At 36.0% G+C, this 20,064-nt stretch overlaps 2 protein-coding genes across 3 annotated transcripts; one reads left to right on the forward strand and one right to left on the reverse strand.

Annotated features, from left to right (window-relative positions):
* Positions 1–1,001: 1,001 nt before the first annotated feature.
* On the reverse strand, positions 1,002–3,891 carry LOC121412174 (putative uncharacterized protein YGR160W). Its single transcript, XM_041605081.1, has 2 exons — positions 3,827–3,891; positions 1,002–1,856 (listed from the first exon to the last, which is right to left on the reverse strand). The coding sequence occupies exon 2, from the start codon at positions 1,841–1,843 to the stop codon at positions 1,478–1,480; it is 366 nt and encodes a 121-aa protein (XP_041461015.1). The 5' UTR covers positions 1,844–1,856; positions 3,827–3,891; the 3' UTR covers positions 1,002–1,477.
* A 7,744-nt stretch (positions 3,892–11,635) lies between these two features.
* Positions 11,636–19,773, forward strand: LOC121410119 (WASH complex subunit 1-like). Of its 2 annotated transcripts, none has more exons than XM_041602002.1 (6): positions 11,636–11,752; positions 14,474–15,056; positions 16,178–16,401; positions 17,017–17,376; positions 18,073–18,246; positions 19,059–19,773. In XM_041602002.1, the coding sequence occupies exons 2-6, from the start codon at positions 14,533–14,535 to the stop codon at positions 19,220–19,222; spliced, it is 1,446 nt and encodes a 481-aa protein (XP_041457936.1). In that variant the 5' UTR covers positions 11,636–11,752; positions 14,474–14,532; the 3' UTR covers positions 19,223–19,773. The 2 variants fall into 2 exon arrangements, with proteins under 2 accessions (XP_041457936.1, XP_041457937.1); XM_041602003.1 differs by having other exon boundaries at positions 18,073–18,243.
* The last annotated feature ends 291 nt before the right edge of the window (positions 19,774–20,064 follow it).

A 20,064-nucleotide genomic window follows, 5' to 3' on the forward strand; every position in this document is an offset into this window, starting at 1 on the left:
GTAGTAGTAGTAGTAGTAGTAGTAGTAGTAGTAGTAGTAGTAGTAGTAGTAGTAGTAGTAGTAGTAGTAGTAATAGTATAATAGTATTAGTAATAGTAACAGTAATTTTCTTTGACTCCTACTTCAATAATATTACTATAAATCTCTATCTCATTGCTTTACCCCTGTACTCCTTTTCCTTGAAGTCCCATTTTACTCCTACTTTAATAATATTACTATAAATCTCTATCTCATATTCCTTTACTCCCTTTCTATCTCGCAGAGCCTGGGGGAGTCTGGGTCAGTTTTCTATAATTATGTACTGTCCTTTGTTAATTGCACTGCCCCTTTTTTACATCGTGTTCCTATATACTTATCTCTCTCTCTCACTATTTCTCCATTACTTTCATAACTTCATTATGTATCTCCCTATATTGTTTCGTCCCCTCTCGCTTCAAACCAGAGGGGTCCCACCCCCACCTCCTTCTATTTTCCCTCCTCCTCATAATTATCAAAATTATCACTATCATCACCTAGGCACGTACTTTCCCCTCCCCCTCTCTCTTTCTCTCTCCCTCTCCACTCCCTCCATATCCTTCTCTCTCTTTGAGTATTTCCCTTTGCATACTTGCATTTCTTTATTGCACATATTCTTAACCCCCCTTTCGTTACCTCTCATTCTGCATATAAATAATAATTTCCAGATTCTGAGAACAAAGAAAGAATAAAACGGACTTGTTTACCTTCATCCTTTTCTCATCTCATATCCCTCTGTCTATAAGTCAAAATATGAACTGCAGAGTCTCCTTTTTACTTTCTTATTTTTCTCACTTTTTCTCTCCCTGATAGACAATTGGCCCGTTTCATAAAGGGTTACAACTGTGATTTCTTTATCTTTATTACAACTACCAGGATAGTAACAGGGCTTAGTTAGTAGAGTTAATCAATCAGTTTTCCATAGTAGTTACAATAATGATAATGTTACTCACGTAACACTTAAAAGAAAGGGATCAATCGTCTGGTTTGTTATCCTATCATGAACTTTTTATTTTATCTTTTCCTCCTGATTTCCAAAAGCATTCGCCATGGAATCATAGTAGTTTACATTTTTTTCATATCACTCTCATCTCCATCTTTCTTCTTCATCTTTTTTTTTCTTGGCAGGCGGGGGGTCATACACTCTGTTGAACTTTTCTGTTATCATGGCGTGACACAATTAGTATTTCTATATCATCGGTGATTTTATTTCATATTTTGACCAGAGTTCTTCTCGAAAAACTTCATGAATGATTCAAAGAATAGAAAATGTATTTATGAAATCTTTGAAATTTCGAAGAACTGCTACTAACACCAAAAATAAAATTTTCTTTATATGTTGATATATCATATTTGGCCAATTGTGTAAATTTTTATAGACTCTATCATAAATGAAACGGCAACTTATCATGTACGATAATTCGACAAATCAGTGTAGGCCTATGTGGTGACTTTCTTATAACTATGCAGGCCAAATCAGTGATGACTTTCTTGTAGATGAAGACGAATCTATAGACGATGGTTCACTGTCACTTGATGACTCATTATCTTCAGAACTTCCTTCATCTTGGTCTTCTTCCACATCATCGTTGCTTTCGCTGTCATCGTCATCGTCTTCATTAGAATCGGACGTCTGATATTCTCCATCAGCATCCTCACCGTCATCGCTAGCTCCTTGATCTTCATTGTTGCTGCCATTATAGGTTTCCTCGTCCTCAGCAGTCGATCCACTCGAACTACTCGAACTACTCGAACTGGAAGCCTTCACTGAGTTTATTGCTAGGCAAGTGATGCCCAGCAACATAAGGAAAACAATGGTTGTCTTCATGTTTGGTTTGTTTCTGCACAAAAAAAATGAAAAGGGTGAATTTGATACAGTACTTAAAAGTTAATAATTTTTTGGTATTTATTGAACTTAAAAATACATGGATATCTTCATATGATATTATATATTATGCAGTTGTGAACACATAACAGACTATATTTTCAGTACAAAGTATATATATAAAACACACACACCCACACACCCATACTCAAACACCTACACCCACTATCACACACAATATACATGTGTGTGTGTGTGTGTGTGTATATATACATATATATATATATAATTATTATATATATATATATATATATATATATATATATATATATATACATAACTTAGCATGATACCGGCTCCGGCGACAATTGCTATGACGGAAAATCAGCCATCCAGCCAAGTACTAAAAACCTAACCACCAAAACTAAATAAACCCTAATCCTCATCTTTACATTTTTCGGAATCTTAATTCTAACTCTAATTGAAATTATCAACAGTAGCGTACCGTGGGTCACGGTATTGGAGGGGCACTAGCAAAAATTGGAGGCACTTAGTGGGCGCGCGAAGAGGGCTCAATTGCCAGGTATATTGTAGTAGAGAGATTTTAAGGACTCATCAAACAATACGAGCGCGAAAGCGCGAGCTGACAAACTTTTTATATTCAGACCTAAAAAGGGACATAATAAGCAATTTTTTATCATTATAAGTTCCTGTCTATCTAAAGAATAAATGTGAACACAAAGCGTGAGCTGAAATTTTGACTATATTGACCCCAAACAGGGATTTTTTAAGAATGCATTAAGAGTATTTCACCATAGTTATCTACTAATGCGAGTGCCAATCACTTGCAAATTATATACATATATATATATATATATATATATATATATATATATAAAATACAAAAGAAATAGTCAGTGGATGATGTCATCAGTCTCCTCATTTGCATACCAACAAGGAATTAATCTTTGTTTCACTTGACAATGAGGTGAAAATTAGAATATGCAGTATATATATACATATTTATATATATATATACATATATATATATGTGTGTAAAGCTTTACATGATTGTACAACAGCTTTTGGCAACTCTTTTTTTATTTAAATATTGTAAAGAAATGGATGAAGAGAACAATGGTAGGCGTAGCTTAAATCAAGGTTCCCCAGAGCTATCTACCCTTTAGAAAAATTGGTGATGCCGGGAATCGAACCCGGGCCCCCAGCTTTGAACGCCGGTGCTTTAACCACTAGACCACAGAGACGGGTTAATGGTTAGGGCGAGCCAGATCCGATTGACCGTCAGATAGACAGATTTTCGACACTATACCAATTATATTTTCCTTTGTCGGGTGAAGGTGAGTTTTGAACAATGACAAGCCGCCATGCCTCAGCTGGATCGGAGCTATTGCTTTGAGACAGTACACGTATGAGAGAAGAAATACAAATGTGTAAAGCTTTACATGTACAACAGCTTTTGGCAACTCTTTTTTTATTTAAATATTGTAAAGAAATAGAAAATTTAATATAAATTATAGATTTGACATTTATATATTTTTATGAAACGATGTTTGAAAATATAAAAACTAACAATAGAATACAATGGCATTTAATATTTCTTTTTTTCTTCAAAGAAAATTCCACCTGAAAATGAAATATACTTTGATCTCAACGGTATTCCAATCATGTGGAAGAGCTCAATACATGTATGCTCTTTCATTTGATACCAAATTCTTCATGGTAGTATTTATATTTCTGAAGATATAGTAAATTTAACAATGTTTGGCAAGTGAACGAATTTCATTGAATTCCATGGGTGTATGTAAACTTTCGGCCTCAACTGTGTATATATATGAGTAAAGAAAAAGCTGCATTAAGAAGGTAGGACCTGAACATGAATTTTGAATCTAGAAATATTTAAGGAAAATCTGCCCCCTTTAATGGTTTAACCATGATCCCCTTGAAGCTGTAAAAAAATATACTCACTAAACTCGGAGCTCGATCACAGGTATTCTGGCTCTCTTTGAATGGTGATGAAATGATTATAAAATTCTCAAGTTTATATACAGTACATCTCTCCAAGTTTCTCTTGATTGATTTTTTTCTGATCTGAAATCTAGCACAATTACAATTTGATACTAAGAGCTGCAAACATCATATTTACTGCAGTCTAGAAAAAAAAAATTGAACACCACCATGACCATGCGTGCTAATTCACATCTGTGTACATGGAGATAAACATAAAAGGAAACATTCGTTTGCACAACCCTGAAATCTCATTAAAAGTAGGTTTATCACAACATCGATCTACCCCTGTCCTAATATATTATATCTTACATGACGTATAAACATATCGACAAAGTACTCTTCTATTTTAATTTATGGAATAAATTGATAATAACTACGCGAAAACAATTTTGAATGTTAACAGATTACGTGTTGGTTACTGCATGGACTTACAAGGTGACAGTGCCCTTCAGTTTAAGAAAAAAAAAAACATATATGAATGAAGTGTTTATGCCTATATTATTAAAAAATGATTAATAAATTGAATTTAACGATATTCTAATGATTTAGGTTCCACAACTAAAATCCCGGACAAGCTTAATGTACAAGTATCATGGGTTTACTTTGTCAACAAATTCATAAGTTGGTTCTCGCCGACAAAAAAAATGACCTCCAGACCTTACAGACACGGCCTATGAGCCTACAGATACTCATCGTTAGGGCATATTGATCAAAAGGGAAATTGTTATTACAATCATTATTTTATTTTGTCATATTATCTTATAGGCCTTAACCACTTCAGTCATATATGGTGTCAGCTCTCATAACCTAGATCGTCTACAGAAATTACAGAATAAAGCAACAAGGGTCATTTACTGTCAATCATCATATACACACACAACCCCCCTCCCCTGATAAGAGAATTACACTAGCCGAAATTAAAAAATCGAATTCAGCATAAGTCTCTGATATGATGTCTTAATGAGGAAGCTCCACCGTATATATGGGGTGCGGGGCTTGGTTCCACAGCCAAGGGGGAAGAAAATAAAGATGAAAAGGACAAGAAATTAATTGCGGAAAAATGAAATAATTATGAAATATAATAAATAATTTTGATATACAGTGCGTCCCAGAAAAAACGAAACCGAGATTTAGCGATCATTTATCATTACTTAATCATAAATAAAATAGACAAATGACCTACCAATTTAAAGCTTAGAATCCCCTCTTTCATCTGATATTACTTAGATTATTTCTCAATCACGCATGAGTGAGCAAATACAATTTGAAGAAAGGATATCAAAAACTCATTTAGCGGGGGTATCTGGGTTTCAAAAAGAAAACCACATTTTTGAAAAGTTCAATATTTCCTCTTTAATTTGATACCTAAATTACAAAAAATGGTCAAGAAATAACAAATTTCTGGTCATTTGAAATAAGGCTTGAATTTCAATAATTTCATAAAATGAAGAGGTTCTCCAGGCTGGCTTTCAAACTCACTCAACACTCCGTTTTGTTGACGATCAGCCATGCATTAAATCTTTTGTTCACCATGCGAAAGCTTCTGTGGGAAACCGGTGAAAACTCGTTTATCTCATGAAATTATGGAAATACAAGCCTTATTTCAAATGACCAGAACTTTTTTATTTCTTGACCATTTTCTTTAATTGAGGTACCAAATTAAAGAGCAGACATTGAACTTTTCAGAAATGTGGTTTTCTTTTTGAAACCCAGATACCTCTCGCCAAATGAGTTTTTGGTATCCTTTCTTCAAATTGTTTTTGCTCACTCATGCGTGAATAAGAAATAAGCTAAGTAATATCAGATGAAAGAGGAGATTCTAAGCTTTAAATTGGTAGGTCATTTATCTATTCTATTTATGATTAAGTTATGATAAATGATCGCTAAATCTCGGTTTCGTTTATTCTGGGACGCACTGTATAATGTAAAAAACTGTCGCATAATTAGAATTTCATTTCAATTGGCCATTGGCAACAATTTCCCAGATTTGCTATATGTGCCACCTCAAAATATTACACCACTGCGTTGAAGCAATGTGTTGCGTCAATGGTATACCTGGGATTTTTTCTATAAGGTTTAAAATGGCTTTATATAAAGAAGTAACAAGGGTTCCGGCCCGGATCCGACTCGCATATCACACACAGATTGAAGGGTTCTAAAACTAAGAACTAAAAGAAAAGAAAGTAAGGATTTCATTCCAGCGTTCTACGAACCAATTTGGACGCCCCATATTGGGGGAGTCTGCCGAGGGGGGGGGGGGGTGCCCGATTACTTAAAGTGTCAGTTAAGTGTCATTTATGCACAAGTAAACTATTCAAAATATTTTCCTGTTGATTTCAGTCGGTTACCTTGCAAGCTGATCTAGCTCAATAGGGGTGGGTGGGGGCGTCTGCCGCGGGCGCCTCACCACTTAAAGTGTCAGTTAAGTGTCATTCATGTACAAGTGAACTATGCCGAACATTTTCCTGTTGGTTTCAGGTGGTTACCTTTCCAGCTGATCTAGCTCAATTTGGGGCCCCCGATTGGGGGCGTCTGCCGGGGTGCCCCACCACTTAAAGTGACAGTTGAGTGTCATTCATTTACAAGTGAACTATGCCGAATATTTTCCTGTTGGTTTCAAGTGGTTAACTTTCCAGCTGATCTAGCTTGATTTGGGGCCCCCAATTGGGGGCGTCTGCCGGGGGTGCCCCACCACTTAAAATGTCATGTACAAGTGAACTATGCCGAATGTTTTCCTGTTGGTTTCAGGTGGTTACCTTTCCAGCTGAGCTAGCTCAATTTTTGGCCCTCTTTTAAGGGCCCCTACGGCCACAGACGCCCCATTCATTGCATTGTGTGATATGGGGAATAGCTTCATTAACATGAAAATTGTCTACCCTTTCAGCTATGCTGACCCCTCCTGGCTCCCGTACTAGTAGTTTTCAGACCTTCTGAGTGTTCGGTCAATCAATGTACAACACTCGATCATCATCACCTCTCTTCACATCTCACGGACATTCAAACCAATCAGTCAACGGGCATTGTCGGAAATCTAGGGGGGGGGGAGACAGGGGGACGCGTCCCCCTACCCAAACTGGTAGGGGGCACAATTTCAAATGCCTCTCTCCTATTTTTGGTGGAAAGAAATACATCATTAAAAATCGAAATTAAACATGCATTTTGGATAAGATGACGTTGCTTTTTGGGTGATTACCTTTTTTTGCTTGTCAAATTGTCCAGCCCCTAGTCTCCCTACTTTTATGGAGAGATGGGTCAATAGGGGATATGTCATTTTATGTGTTTGCTCCAAAAATATTGGAATGCAGACATTATAAACTTAAACAATATCTTTATATTGATGTGTTTAAGAAAATACTCAAATCTTACTTGTTTTGATATATTGCAAGTAGGATTTCATTTTGTGTTGTTTTATTTTAAGTTTATACCGAATGTACTTTTTTGTAATTTTGTATATTGCTTTGTAACTTGTTTAAAAAAGCGCTTGATGAAAGTTATTATTAATAAAATTGTGCCCCCCAAATTTACGCTATTGAGACAAAATTGTGTGATTAAAAGTTGTGTATGTGTGTGGGCAGGGGCTGTGCCCCTGGCATATAAATAAAAAAAAAAAGAAGGGGAAAAGAGAAAGAAAAAAAAGTAGGAGGAAGGAGAGGACCAAAAATGAGGAAAGACAAGAGGAGGAAGAAAGATAAGTTTGTCTGGTCCCGTGATGTGGAATAGTCTCTCTAGCAACATCCATCAATGTTCTACAAGTATTAACAAACAATCTACAACTTATATCGTAAGGACTTCGAGTTTTTGGTGAGTAGATTTGTTTGTTGTCAATTGATTTAATGTTTCAGATAAACATTGCTGCTGTCTAATTTGTTGCCTTTCATCTTTTGATTTTTTAAAATGATTTTTGTTGTACATTGTAGCAACATGATTAAACAATTACAGTATAAAACACATGTATACATTTCATACAAAGAAATAAAGTGTGAATTACGAAAATTATCATTAAAATCATTTCAAATGAGATATTCAAGTGGGGACCAATTCTTATGGTGATTTTTTTGAGATTTTATACCCTACTTTTCGTTGCAATGGTATAAGAGACAGGGGGCACAGTGCCCCCCACTTACTGAAGCACTGAAAAGGTGTCCTTTTTACGCAATAAAAATGCCCCCTCACGAATGTGTACTGTGCCCCTTTCATTTGAAGAGGACCCGTTTTATGTGTTACCATGTGCTCTTTCTCGTATAGGTGCCATTTTTGTTGTTGTTGCAAAAATGCGCCCCTTCTCGAATTTCTAATGTACCCCTTTCACCTCAGAAGAACCCGATTTATGTGTCAGAAAGTGCCCTTTCTCGAATCAGTGCCCCTTTTTATCCAACTTCAAAGTGCCCCTCACGAACGTGTTCTGTGCCCCTTCATCTGAGGAGGACCCGTTTTAGGTGTTACTAATTGCCCTTTTAGGTGCCATTTATTTAGTTGCCAAAATGCACCCCCTTCCGAACGTGTTCTGTGCCCCTTTCACCTTAGGAGGGCCCATTTTACGTGTTAACGAGCTCCCCGAAACAAGAAAACAATAGTCTAATTTTATTCTATTCAGTTCAATTTGTATTTTTTCATTCTCGATTAAAAAACAAATATAAAATAAGATATGAAAAACTATTTACAAGCAAGAGTTTACAATGAACCGGGGAACTGCATAAATAAAGCCAAGAAGCCTTGTATAAGCGCAGTTCTTAGAACATCGTTAACATTACATGGTATACAGAAACGATGAGATGTAGAATTAAATATGATACAAAAACAACAACAAAAAGCACAAAGAAACAGAAAAAACATTTGAAGTGTCAATTTACAAGAGAAAAAATAACTAGGCCCTATATTTAAGATATAGAAACTGCTTGTTTTTATTTTATTAATAACTTAACAGACTTGCATTCCAAACCCCAGGGAAATTATGTCGTAAGAATTTCATGACATTATTAGTTTTCACTGGCCATAACTGGAACGAATCTCTAAAACGGGTATTGGAAGAGAGTCTTTTAACCTATGTTAATACTTCATGGTTTTATTACACGTATTGGAATGAAAATTTGAAATTCAAAATTGTTTGTCTGAATGAAATATTGATTACACATATTCGATTTAGCCCTATTTGAAATCAAAACAGTAGCTATAATGAATAAATACTAATACCTAACATTTATCATCGGAATGAAATTGTAGATTTTTTCGTACTGAAATACTGATTACTATAGTTATTTCTATACAATAGCTTTTTGAATTAATATCTTAATACTTCATGCACTTATTATTGAAATGTAATTTTCAATTGTTTGTAATGAAATATTTGATTACACACGCGAAATTTAAACCTATTTGGAGGCAGTACAGTAATTTTAAAATCAACATGTTAATACTTAACGCATTTTTTCTTATTGGAATGAAATTCTAAACTTTCGCTACTAAAATACTTTTTAATTATATGCAGTAACTTTTTCAAATAAGGTGTTAAAGTAATACTACATCATTGTCCATTGGAATGAAATTTTGAATAGTAACGAATTATTGATTACTAGTTATTTCTATACTAGTATTCCCCTTTTCTTTTGTCAAATGGAGGCTTAATTTATGTAAACGAGTAGCTTATAAATGTAATATAGTAATATTGACTTGAAGTTGTGAACAAAATGGATAAATAGTGACGATCTTGAACTTGAACTATAGGCCTACAGCAGTGGCGTAACTACGGGGGGACATGGGGGGCACGTGCCCCCCCCATCGGCTGACCAAAAAAAAACGGGGAAAAGGAGAAAAAGAGGGAGAAATGAAGAGGAACGTAGTGGGAAAGAAGAAATTATTATTCATTATAATGGTATATTACATTATAATCATGTTATGGAAACATTTTTATCATAAAAATGGGACCTTCTGCCTTCTTGCTAGGCGCTCAGCATTTAGATTGGAGAAGGGTAATAATAACATGTTATGTTATGCAGGGCCCGCTGGTAGAGCAGTTTCCTAACTGAAGTGGCTACCCTGGGTAAATAAAACATTATTATTATTATTATTATAACTTTGTGAAACATAATTTGCTCAGGGCCGATGTTGTCATTGTTCCTGGTGCTCGCATTGTCTGTTTAGGGAGAGATATACATTATAAACCTGTTGTACGAAAAACTCCCGTTTCAAGTCAATATAAACCAAATATATTATTATTTTATGTTGTGACATATGCTTCTTTTTTAATGATTACTTAAAATGATTGCCCCATGTTAAGATCTTAATATAAAACATTTCCTTCCGTTATTACGTTCGTATCAGTGGATTGGTGAGATAAGTCTGCTCTCTGTGAATTCCTAAAAAATCAGTCCTTAAAATGTCCCTTTTTCTGATCTGGATATCAAAAATTTTCAGCTCGCGCTTCGCGCTCGCATCATTTGGTTATTGAAATACGTATGGTCTTAGTGAATTCCTACAAGCAAGCCTTAGGATTCCCCGCCTCAGGTCTGAATTATCTAAATTTTCAGCTCGCACTTCGCGCTCACAATATTTGATTAGTGAGATGCGTATGGTAATCATGATTACAATGACTACACAAAGTGCTTCATGTGTTCAGATGTAATTCTTACAAAATCAGCAAGCGCTTTGCACTCGCATTAGATGACTGTGGTGAGATATATTAAGGGATTCCTAAAATCCTGTTTGGGGTCAATATATACAAAAATTTCGGCTCGCGCTTTGCGCTCGCATTGTTTAGAGAGACAGATACGTATTATGATTACAAAATCGATTATAATGTACCTTTTTAGGTCTGAATATAAAAAATTTTCAGCTCGCGCTTCGTGCTCGCATTGTTTGATTACTGAGATGCGTATTTTTATTCATGATTACAATGACTACAAATGCTTCCTTAAAATGTCTCTATTAGGTCAGTATACCTGACAATTGAGCACGCTTCGCGCGCTCACTAAGTGACTCAAAATTTTGGCCGGTGCCCGGCCCCCCAATGCCGTGACCCACGGTACGCCACTGGCCTACAGGATACCAATAAATTTAAATACTTTTTGGGTCATATTTTGAACATGAGTGTTCCATTGCATATGCAAATTAACACACTTTATCAGTTAACTTTGTCTATTTCAAGCAATGAATTATTGAGTTCCTCGTTGCAGACATGTTTCCACATATTTTTTTTCGCAGATGGGGTACGGAACATACATTTATTTAAGTCAATATCATGAGAAATAGCTAGGATGTGTCATGATATCCCCCCCCCCGGCCCGGCCGCTGCATGACGGTACACTGTAAAAACTGTGGTGTTAAATCTGACACCAATTTGTGTTAATAGAGGACCGACACCCTGAGGTGTTAAAATTACACCCTAGAGATTAAACATAACACCAAAGAGCGTAAATGTAACAACAAAAGGTATTGTAATGACACCTAAAGGTGTAAAACTAACACCACCAATTTAACACCGGTGTAAAGTAACTGGTGTGGTCCTCTATGACTATGTACACCGGTTAACACCACAGTTTTTGCTGTGTACGGTGTGCATATATCAGAGCCCAACTGAGTTCATTAGTTATTTGTTACCAGATTTTGATGATTTTTTCGATGTTTAACATTTTCTCGGTGAATTTTACTTTATTTTTATGAGATATAATAATTTTCAGCCAAGAGTGTGGGGCCTAGGAGCTCATAGTCATACACAGTGCAGTGCCATAAAATGCAGTTACAACGCCGTACGGTACCGGTACCCCGGAAGTGATGATGAGTCAACATGCTAGATTTGTTGCCTGTGCATGTGACCAACGTAAGTTACTGACCCGACATCGTTTGGCAGGATCCAAATAATAATATATTTCGTCTATTCTGCTGTGAATTGTAAGTAGTAATTTTTATAATGAAAAGTGCTAACAGTCATTGCTCATTTAAGATAGATTTATTAGCTGTGAAACGTAGTATGGCTCTACAGTAGTATCGGCGATAAGGTCACACAGGCACAGCTAGCCACAAGAGTTGGACTCCCTTGGGATCGGGGCAAAGTTCGTGCACTGTACCGCACAATCTACGCCCCCTTGAAAGAGTTTACAAGTAACGAAAAGACAAGGCCGCTTGCCAAGGGACTTGCACTTTTATTGTTTAGACAGTACGTTATGCCTAAACACATAGATTGGGACTGGGGGAAAGCTGCTGTGTGTGTGTGTATGTTTGAGTTTTGTCAGACGTGTATCAATCAGATATGATATTATTTACGTCTGGGACTGACCTTTAACGTCACCATCCGAAAGACGTGACCAGGGCTCGAACCCGAGGCTTGAACCTCTGCATCAATTTGTAACTTCCCCACAGCTTGGATTACAGGCGCTCGCCACAACGCCCAGTTGCTGTTGCAACTATAGACTAGTCTAGACCTAGACAGCTGGCAGCCGTCTGTTTCGAGGAGTTTTTTAACATTTTTTTTTATTTCTCCTCATACACAGACGGCTCGCTATCGTGCAGCCACCATTAGGGGACTTGCAATGCAAAATCCCCTCGTCGGGGCTTTTCAATTTTTGTCTTTAATGAATAAAAATTTCGAAAGTTATAGTGACCAGAGTGCAAATTTATATTCCCTCTTGGCATCAATTGCCAAAAAACTGAGAAAAATGAAGTTAAAAGGAACAAAAACAGTGACTTACCTCGGCTGTCGCGCAAATTCACTTCCCCGTTTTATCCGATCTTAAGTACATAAACATATGGCCATTGAGTCCCCTGTACAGATCGCGCTAGAACTTCGGTCTCTGTATTTGGTGAGTGAAGCCAACGAAGTTCAGCTGAACAACCAACAAAACAGAGACCGAAGCTTTTGGTCTAGTCTAGACCAAAAGCTTCGCGTTCGGTTTACGTCTCTGATTATTAATTCTTCTGAAAATCCATTGGCTCCATTCACCAATTTTGTACTGTAGCCATGTAGGCTACGTATTAATGCTAGACCGAAGCTCTCACTCGATCTGTACAGGGACTCGGTCACTGTTTTTCCCTTTTTAAGTTCATTTTTTTTCCTGTTCTGGTGCATTTCAGGCCAAAACGGAATAGATCTAGGCCCCCTAATATTTTAGTTCTTGTTACATATTTTTATGAAATAAAGACTAAAATCGATGAGCCCTGTCGTGGGGATTTTGCATTGTTAACCCCTAATGGCGGTGCACGATCGCGAGCTGCCTGTGTTGTGTGTATGAGGATAAATTTAAAAATAAAAAATGTAAAAAAAAACTCGAAACAGACGGCTGCCACAGTGCCAGCTGTCTGCTGCAACTATTGTTTCTCTCAGTGTCAGTTTATGCGTGGGTTTACTGTAGAATGAAAACTTATTGACAACATACAACATATATATTGCCAGACCTCCACTTGCTCACTGCGCAGTGCATCTAGCCAGGAATTTCCTAGAGAGTAAAAATCTTTCACCAACGTGTGCTTACTCTCCAAGGAGCCAGGGATTGTGTCTTGTTAATCTGCGTGTACTGCAAAAAACTGAAACTTTCGCCCCCAAGATTTCTGCTTTTTAAAGATTTCGCCCTAAATCATGTAAATGGGATACAGTTTACATTTCTATGATATTGGTTAAATTTTAAAACAAAGAATGCATAGAAAAATTGTCTTGAAAAGACGGGTAGACTTGCCGCGATGTTTGCATCGCCAAGGTATGTGACGCATAATTGAGGATGTTTTCTTTAAAAAAAAATTCCTCATTACTCCGTCTCTGATAAATGATTCATAATGAAAAGCTGCATGTGGGATTCCCGCACAAATGAATTACTCTGACTTGTGACAATCTGCTCTATATCCTACACTGTATGTCCATTTCTTTAAACAAAATGATAGTGAAATTCTGCAGATAAAACAGTGTGTCTTCAGGAACAACGAGGAAAAGTTTGCACCATTTTGCAATAGACCTTTACACATGTGTGGATTGACGTGCATTGCATATGTTGATGATCTTCAGCTGAGTTTTCTTACAACTTTGTTTACTTGTATTCTGATATCCTCTGAGGGAGGGCGCTATTATGTCGTCATATCTATTTATTTATTTGAACAGACTCCTTTGAATCAGAGGCACTCATAAAATATGGCGCGTTCATACAGATAAAAAGAAAACAAAATATGTACAATCAATAAGAACAAGCAAAACAATATACATAGGCAAATTATCAATCCCTTTACCCCAAATGTAACACTATTCAGACAAGGCTGGAACAGAGAAGGGGACAGCATCTGTCACCACGCAAATCAGCAATGGAGGACCCCCCCCCTCCCGCCACCTCTATTTGACTGTGGGGAGCTGTAGCTACAAAAAAAATATCCCGTTATGTGACATATGTTTAAATGTAAGATCTATTGTCATTTTAAGTAGTTGCTCAATGGATGGGCCTGTCGCTCTGCATGAAAATTGAAAACACTGTATGGTTTAAATTTTCTTATAGAGGGCTTAGCCCATTGAAGCCGTAACTGCTTCAATGGGAGAATCATACATGTACATGTACCGTATTTTAAAGTTTCTTATTTTGTATTCAGTCAGTTGCATATCAAAGTAATGTGTGAATTGTCATTCTTTTCTACATGTAGGCTGTACTGAATGTGTGAGCTGCCTATAGACAAGCTTAGTGGTTGAAGGGATTATCAGTATGCCAGGTCAGGTGTATAACATTCCTATCATTCAGCCTGATCTCAGGCGAGAAGAAACCATACATCAGATTGCTGACACCCTAGAATACCTGGAGAAAATTGCAAATGACGTCTTTGACCGCATTGAGAAGAGGGTGACTGACAATCACTCACGGTTAACAGACATCAACAAGCGACTTGACGTTGCTCAGGCCAAAGTTGACAAGATTAAGAACAGTCGTAAGGCTATAAAGATATTCTCTAGTGCTAAGTATCCTGCACCAGAAAAGAAAGATGTTTACCAGTCTGTATTTGCAGATAACACAGACTTGTCAAGTATTCCTAGACCATCTCGTAAGCTGGCTAGCAAGCATCAGACATTAGACAGTAGAGCTTTGAAAGAAAAGCTACAGTTTTATAATGTGCAATTGAATGTGAGGAAGAAAGATAAAGATGGAGAGAATACTTGGGAAGGCCTAGGAGGTCTTCCAAGGAACATTGAATCAATAACGTCATTGCTTCTCTTCAACACTAGTGAAAATCCGTAAGTATATTTTGATTTTGACATGTAGCATTCATTCTTCATACATGTATGATGGGGTGTCCAAACTTTGCCGACATTTAAAAAATATTTATTGGGCTAAACTTTGTTAAAAAAATATTCACATTTTATTTAAAAACCAATTCAAGTAATATTTATCAAATTGATGGCAAGAATTATGGACAATAATGTGAGGAAGGTCAAGGGGTTTCACCAGTATCGCAGTCTCAAAATTCTATTATTATCGACTACTGCATGCTGTGCTGGAAATCCGTTATGAAAAAGTGTAACCTACCTGTAACTTTGCTGACGAAAGTTTTGTGGAGATTTGGACATAAACTCAAGCTCAAACTCAAAATATTTACCGGTATATCAGATTGACAGCAAAATGCTTCAGAATTGGTCAGTACCACATCTTATTTTAATTCACATTATACATGTATATATATATATATATATATATATATATATATATGCTTGCAAAATGATGATATAGTGATGCTGTTGAGAAATTTAGATTTCTTTGGAACAGGCGCTATAAATGGTGACAAATATGCCAATCTTTTGTCAATATTTTCATGAATACTGAATAAACTTCAATCAAAGGGTAATTTTAAGTCGCTTTTCACGTTGATAATGTCAGATTTTAATGATATTGGCAAGTTTTTGAGACAATGACTGTCCGCGAAGTATGGACACACATGAATCTTGGACATGCTGCCATACATGTAGCGTTGGTTATATACATCATTATTGCATTCCTAAAGTTCGATTTGATGTGAAATATTTTCCTTAAAAAGTGTATACAATACGTACAATTTTGCACTTGTATGTAGATGTACTGTACATGGGGGTCCACTTGGATTTAAATTGAAGGAATTTCTTGAATGGTGTTATGACTGTTAAGATTTGTATCCAAGCTGAATCAAATATGTACTGTATAACAACATGAGCACTTTGCTGGATGAATATTGATGTTTAATATTAAATTGGTTGAAAATGTATTTCTTAAACAAAAAGAAATAATATTTACAAAATCTAACTTAATGGAATTGTGAATAAGAAATGAAATAATTTTGTTTTAATAAAATGATAATAGCCTCCTTTGCTCTCCACTCTGTTAGCTACAAGAAATATGTGATGATTGATCCGTTGGGTGCAGTCACAAAAACTAGAAAATCAATTGAAGATGAGGAGCAACGGACAGAGATGGGTCAGGCACCAACAACCATCTTACATGGAGAGCAATTAGATCATAACATTGGTGACAGAGATCCATTTAAATACACTCCTCATCTTGGTGATGTACCAGTTCTTGATGTGCCTAATGTTCTCCCTGATCTAACAGGTATAGCTTTACCCCACCCCCTCAATGTAAATGGTTATGTAGTGCCTTTGTGTTTAGCATTTACAAAATCGGTTCACTTGTTCTCTCAAACATCAGAATTGGTGATTTTACTCTTGAAGACAAGGTTTTCATTTTTTCATTTTGGACTAAAACTAATTATTACTGTTGTATGAGGAAATTATCAAACTGCATGCTTTTGTACATGTTACTATCAGGGTGCAGATATTATACATCCAATTGACCATTACTTTATTGAGAAAGGTATGGTGGTCTAAATATTTCAAAGTTGTTTTTTTTTTTATCTAGCATGTTACCAAGTAGTGGTATTGTAAAGATAAATGAAGACTTTGCAAAGTATCTCATTCAATTAAGAAAAAATATATCAATTTCATCATCATCAATGTACTCTTATTTTCTGAATCATTTATTGCTTCATTTTGTTCTGTTTTCATGGACATTGGTCTTTACAGAGCCTTCAAGTCATCTTTCACTGTAGTTAACTTTGAACCTCTGATATTCAATACATAAACTCAGTTTTTGCCTTGTGTATAATAGTCCATACATTCAGTTGTACCTGCCTCAATTGTAACTCCTGTTATTATCATGGATTTGTAGGTATTGCTGATGATGTGATCTTCCAGTCTGAGCTTGAAGGGTCAATAGCTCCTTCTCTTCCTGGAGCTCATATCCCGGAGCTTCCCAGTGTAACACCCCAACCAAGTAATCTTCCTGCTCTACCTGCTCCTGAAGGACCTAGTAATGTTCCTGCAATCATGCCCCCAGGAACAGCCCCAGGAGCACCACCACCACCCCCTCCACCACCCCCACCAGAGGTAGCAGCACCCCCTCCACCTCCCCCACCACCACCTGCTGCTGTTAATACTGTAGCTGCTACACCTGCTGCTCCGGCTCCACCTCCAGTAGCACCAACTGACACCGGTAGATCAAGTCTTCTTGAGTCCATCAGGAATGCAGGTACTTTCTTAAAAATATGCTCAATACAAATTGAAATTGTTTGTATGTAATCTGAGACTGCATGTATATGTGCTGGAGTCTATTTAAAACAATTTTAATAGCAAATCATTCAGTCTCCACGTGTTAAAAAGTGTTCTGATGTTTTGTGTAGGATCTAAAACCATCTGCTAAGATTATTTTTAACCAATGCCTATCAAGCAAAGCGTGTTATTTGGCAAGTCTTTTTGAGGATAAAGGTTCATTAGTTCATTCTGATTTCAGATTGTTTATTCTCTTTCATATGATAATTTTATATTGTGTATGAAATTAAAGATGTGAAATTATTAAATTCAATCTTTCATTTTCTGTATTTGCAGAATACCCGAAAAATGTGCAAAGAATTAAAAAGAAATCTATACCAAATAGAGATAGGTTCAAGTTTGAATAAATCGGACAAAGAATAAGAAGTTATGAATTTGTTTGAATGTTATAAAAACTTCGCCCACAGAAATTTTTAGAAGGTATCACCTCCTTTGGGAGTAAAGGAAGTGCAAACATAGTGTGCAGGCAAGCCAGGGTAATGGTATATGCTGAGAAAAGTCACTCCAATGTATTTAGTGCTATTTATAAGGAAAATATTATTATAACTTGTTCATGTAAAAGTTCTTTGCATTCACTTGGATTAGTAAATGATTGTATGACTGTTTTTAATTTCAGGTGGTGTGAAGAATCTGAAGAAGAGTGTAAGAGAGAAAAAAATAGAGAAGAAGCGTGAGAAAGAGCAGGCGCCACCCTCTGGAGGTGGAGATTTAATGAGTGATCTATTCAACAAGCTTTCACTTAGACGAAAAGGAATCTCAGGAACCAAGCAAGCTGGAGGAGGAGGAGGAGGTAAGATGTCTGTTTTATAAAGCTGTTTGGAAGTTATGCATAACTGGTGTTCCATTTGATGAGATAGCCAATATTGTTTTATTGAGGGAGTGAATTTAAAATAACCCTAATCAAATTTTGACATGTCATAAATGTTGCATTCAGAAGCATGTTAATATAGGTTTTAATCTACGAAGATTGGATTTTAACTGTAGTTGATAGGAATTAAAGTGATTGGAACCTAAGAATGTAACTTACAAACTATCCATGGTAGTATGCAAGACATCAGAAGATATTAGATAGAATCTGACAGGTAATGAAAACTGCACTATTGTTTAACTAAACGGGTAAAATTTCCTGTTATTTTCATCCAGTTTAATGTGACGTCACCTTCATCTATCCTGGAAAATAGAAAGCAATGCACTTTTGTACATATACAGTATAATGATTGTCTGCTAAGTTCAAACATGGACCTATCAAATACCCACTCAAATTCATAACTTCTCCAACAGTACCAAATGTAAACTTCTTTTTTTTCAGTTATAGCTCAATTATAATCATCAAAAGTTCAACTTTGAAAAAGGGAGTTGTGTTTAAGACAATCATGCTCAAAAATTGCGAAAGATGATACGGTTACGGTAGTTATTTAATGACTAAGATACTGTAAAATATTAACAAATTCTATCTGTTTACAAACTAAATTGCTTGATCTATGTTTGGATGACAGCAATGACTGCGAATATAATGATAGCAAATGAAACATGTAGAATATTGATCAACACCTTTTTGCTTTGTAGGAGGGGACTTTTAATTTTCTTTCTTTTATTAAACAGGTGGAGGAGGAGGAGGTGGAAGAACAGATGACTCTCTTCCTAATATCAACCAACCACCACCACAAACAGGTGGTGCAATAAACAAGCTAGCAGCTATGATACCTCCTCCTCCTAGACCAATGGGAGGAGGTGGTGTAGGAGATGATGATGATGATTGGGATTAAACTCAAAATGATGGTCAAATTCACACCAAGAATTAACCATGTTCAAACCCAGATTTACTAAAGTATATAACTCAATTACTTAACATGTTGTTTAAAGTTCCATTTCTTTCATCATCATGTTTAATTGAGCAATTACTTGCATTTGCTTTTGTTACTGTAGAAGAATATATTATTTAGTATTACCTGCCTAGAAATCGAGTATGATATTTCATTTTCCAGGATTATATTATGCTCAAAGTGCACAAGATTGAGGGAAAGTATTTTCTTGAGGGGAGAATACAGGTTTGAAAGAGAATGGAAATGTATTTGTAAAAGGTCAAGTCCACCCCAGAAAAATTTTGATTTTAAATCAATGGAGAAAAATCAGACAAACATAATGCTGGAAAATTCATCAAATTGGGATGTAAATAAGATTTTTCACAAAAGAGTGTTTGCATAATTTAATCATATGCAAATGACGGAGTTGATGATGCCCCTCACTATTTTTTTTGTTTAACAATATTTTAATTTTTACAGATTTCACAATAAGGACCAACTTGACTGAACCATAAAATGTTAAACAATGGTAATTCCACATGTTCAGGGGGGAATAAAACTTTGTTTTATAGGACAATGAAGAGAATATTAGAATATTTCATATGATGAAAAACAAAAGAAATAGTGAGTGATCAGTCCCCTCATTTGCATACTGACTGGGATGTGCAATTGTGCATAAAACTGTATGGTGAAATTAAACAAAATTTAAAAATGTCATAACTTCTTATTTCAGATCCTATTTTGATGAAATTTTCAGTATTATGCTTTGGATTTTTCTCTTTTTATTTATTACTTAAATCAATATT

The sequence above is a fragment of the Lytechinus variegatus genome, chromosome 3 (assembly GCF_018143015.1).
Source record: "Lytechinus variegatus isolate NC3 chromosome 3, Lvar_3.0, whole genome shotgun sequence".
Lineage (NCBI taxonomy): Eukaryota > Metazoa > Echinodermata > Echinoidea > Temnopleuroida > Toxopneustidae > Lytechinus > Lytechinus variegatus.

Coding starts and splice junctions, on each gene's coding strand:
- LOC121412174 (XM_041605081.1), bottom strand. CDS start 1,843: ATGAAGACAACCATTGTTTTCCTTATGTTGCTGGGCATCACTTGCCTA.
- LOC121410119 (XM_041602002.1), top strand. CDS start 14,533: ATGCCAGGTCAGGTGTATAACATTCCTATCATTCAGCCTGATCTCAGG. Junction 16,402..17,016: donor TGTTCTCCCTGATCTAACAG/GTATAGCTTTAC, acceptor ATGGATTTGTAG/GTATTGCTGATGATGTGATC. Junction 17,377..18,072: donor TGAGTCCATCAGGAATGCAG/GTACTTTCTTAA, acceptor TTTTAATTTCAG/GTGGTGTGAAGAATCTGAAG.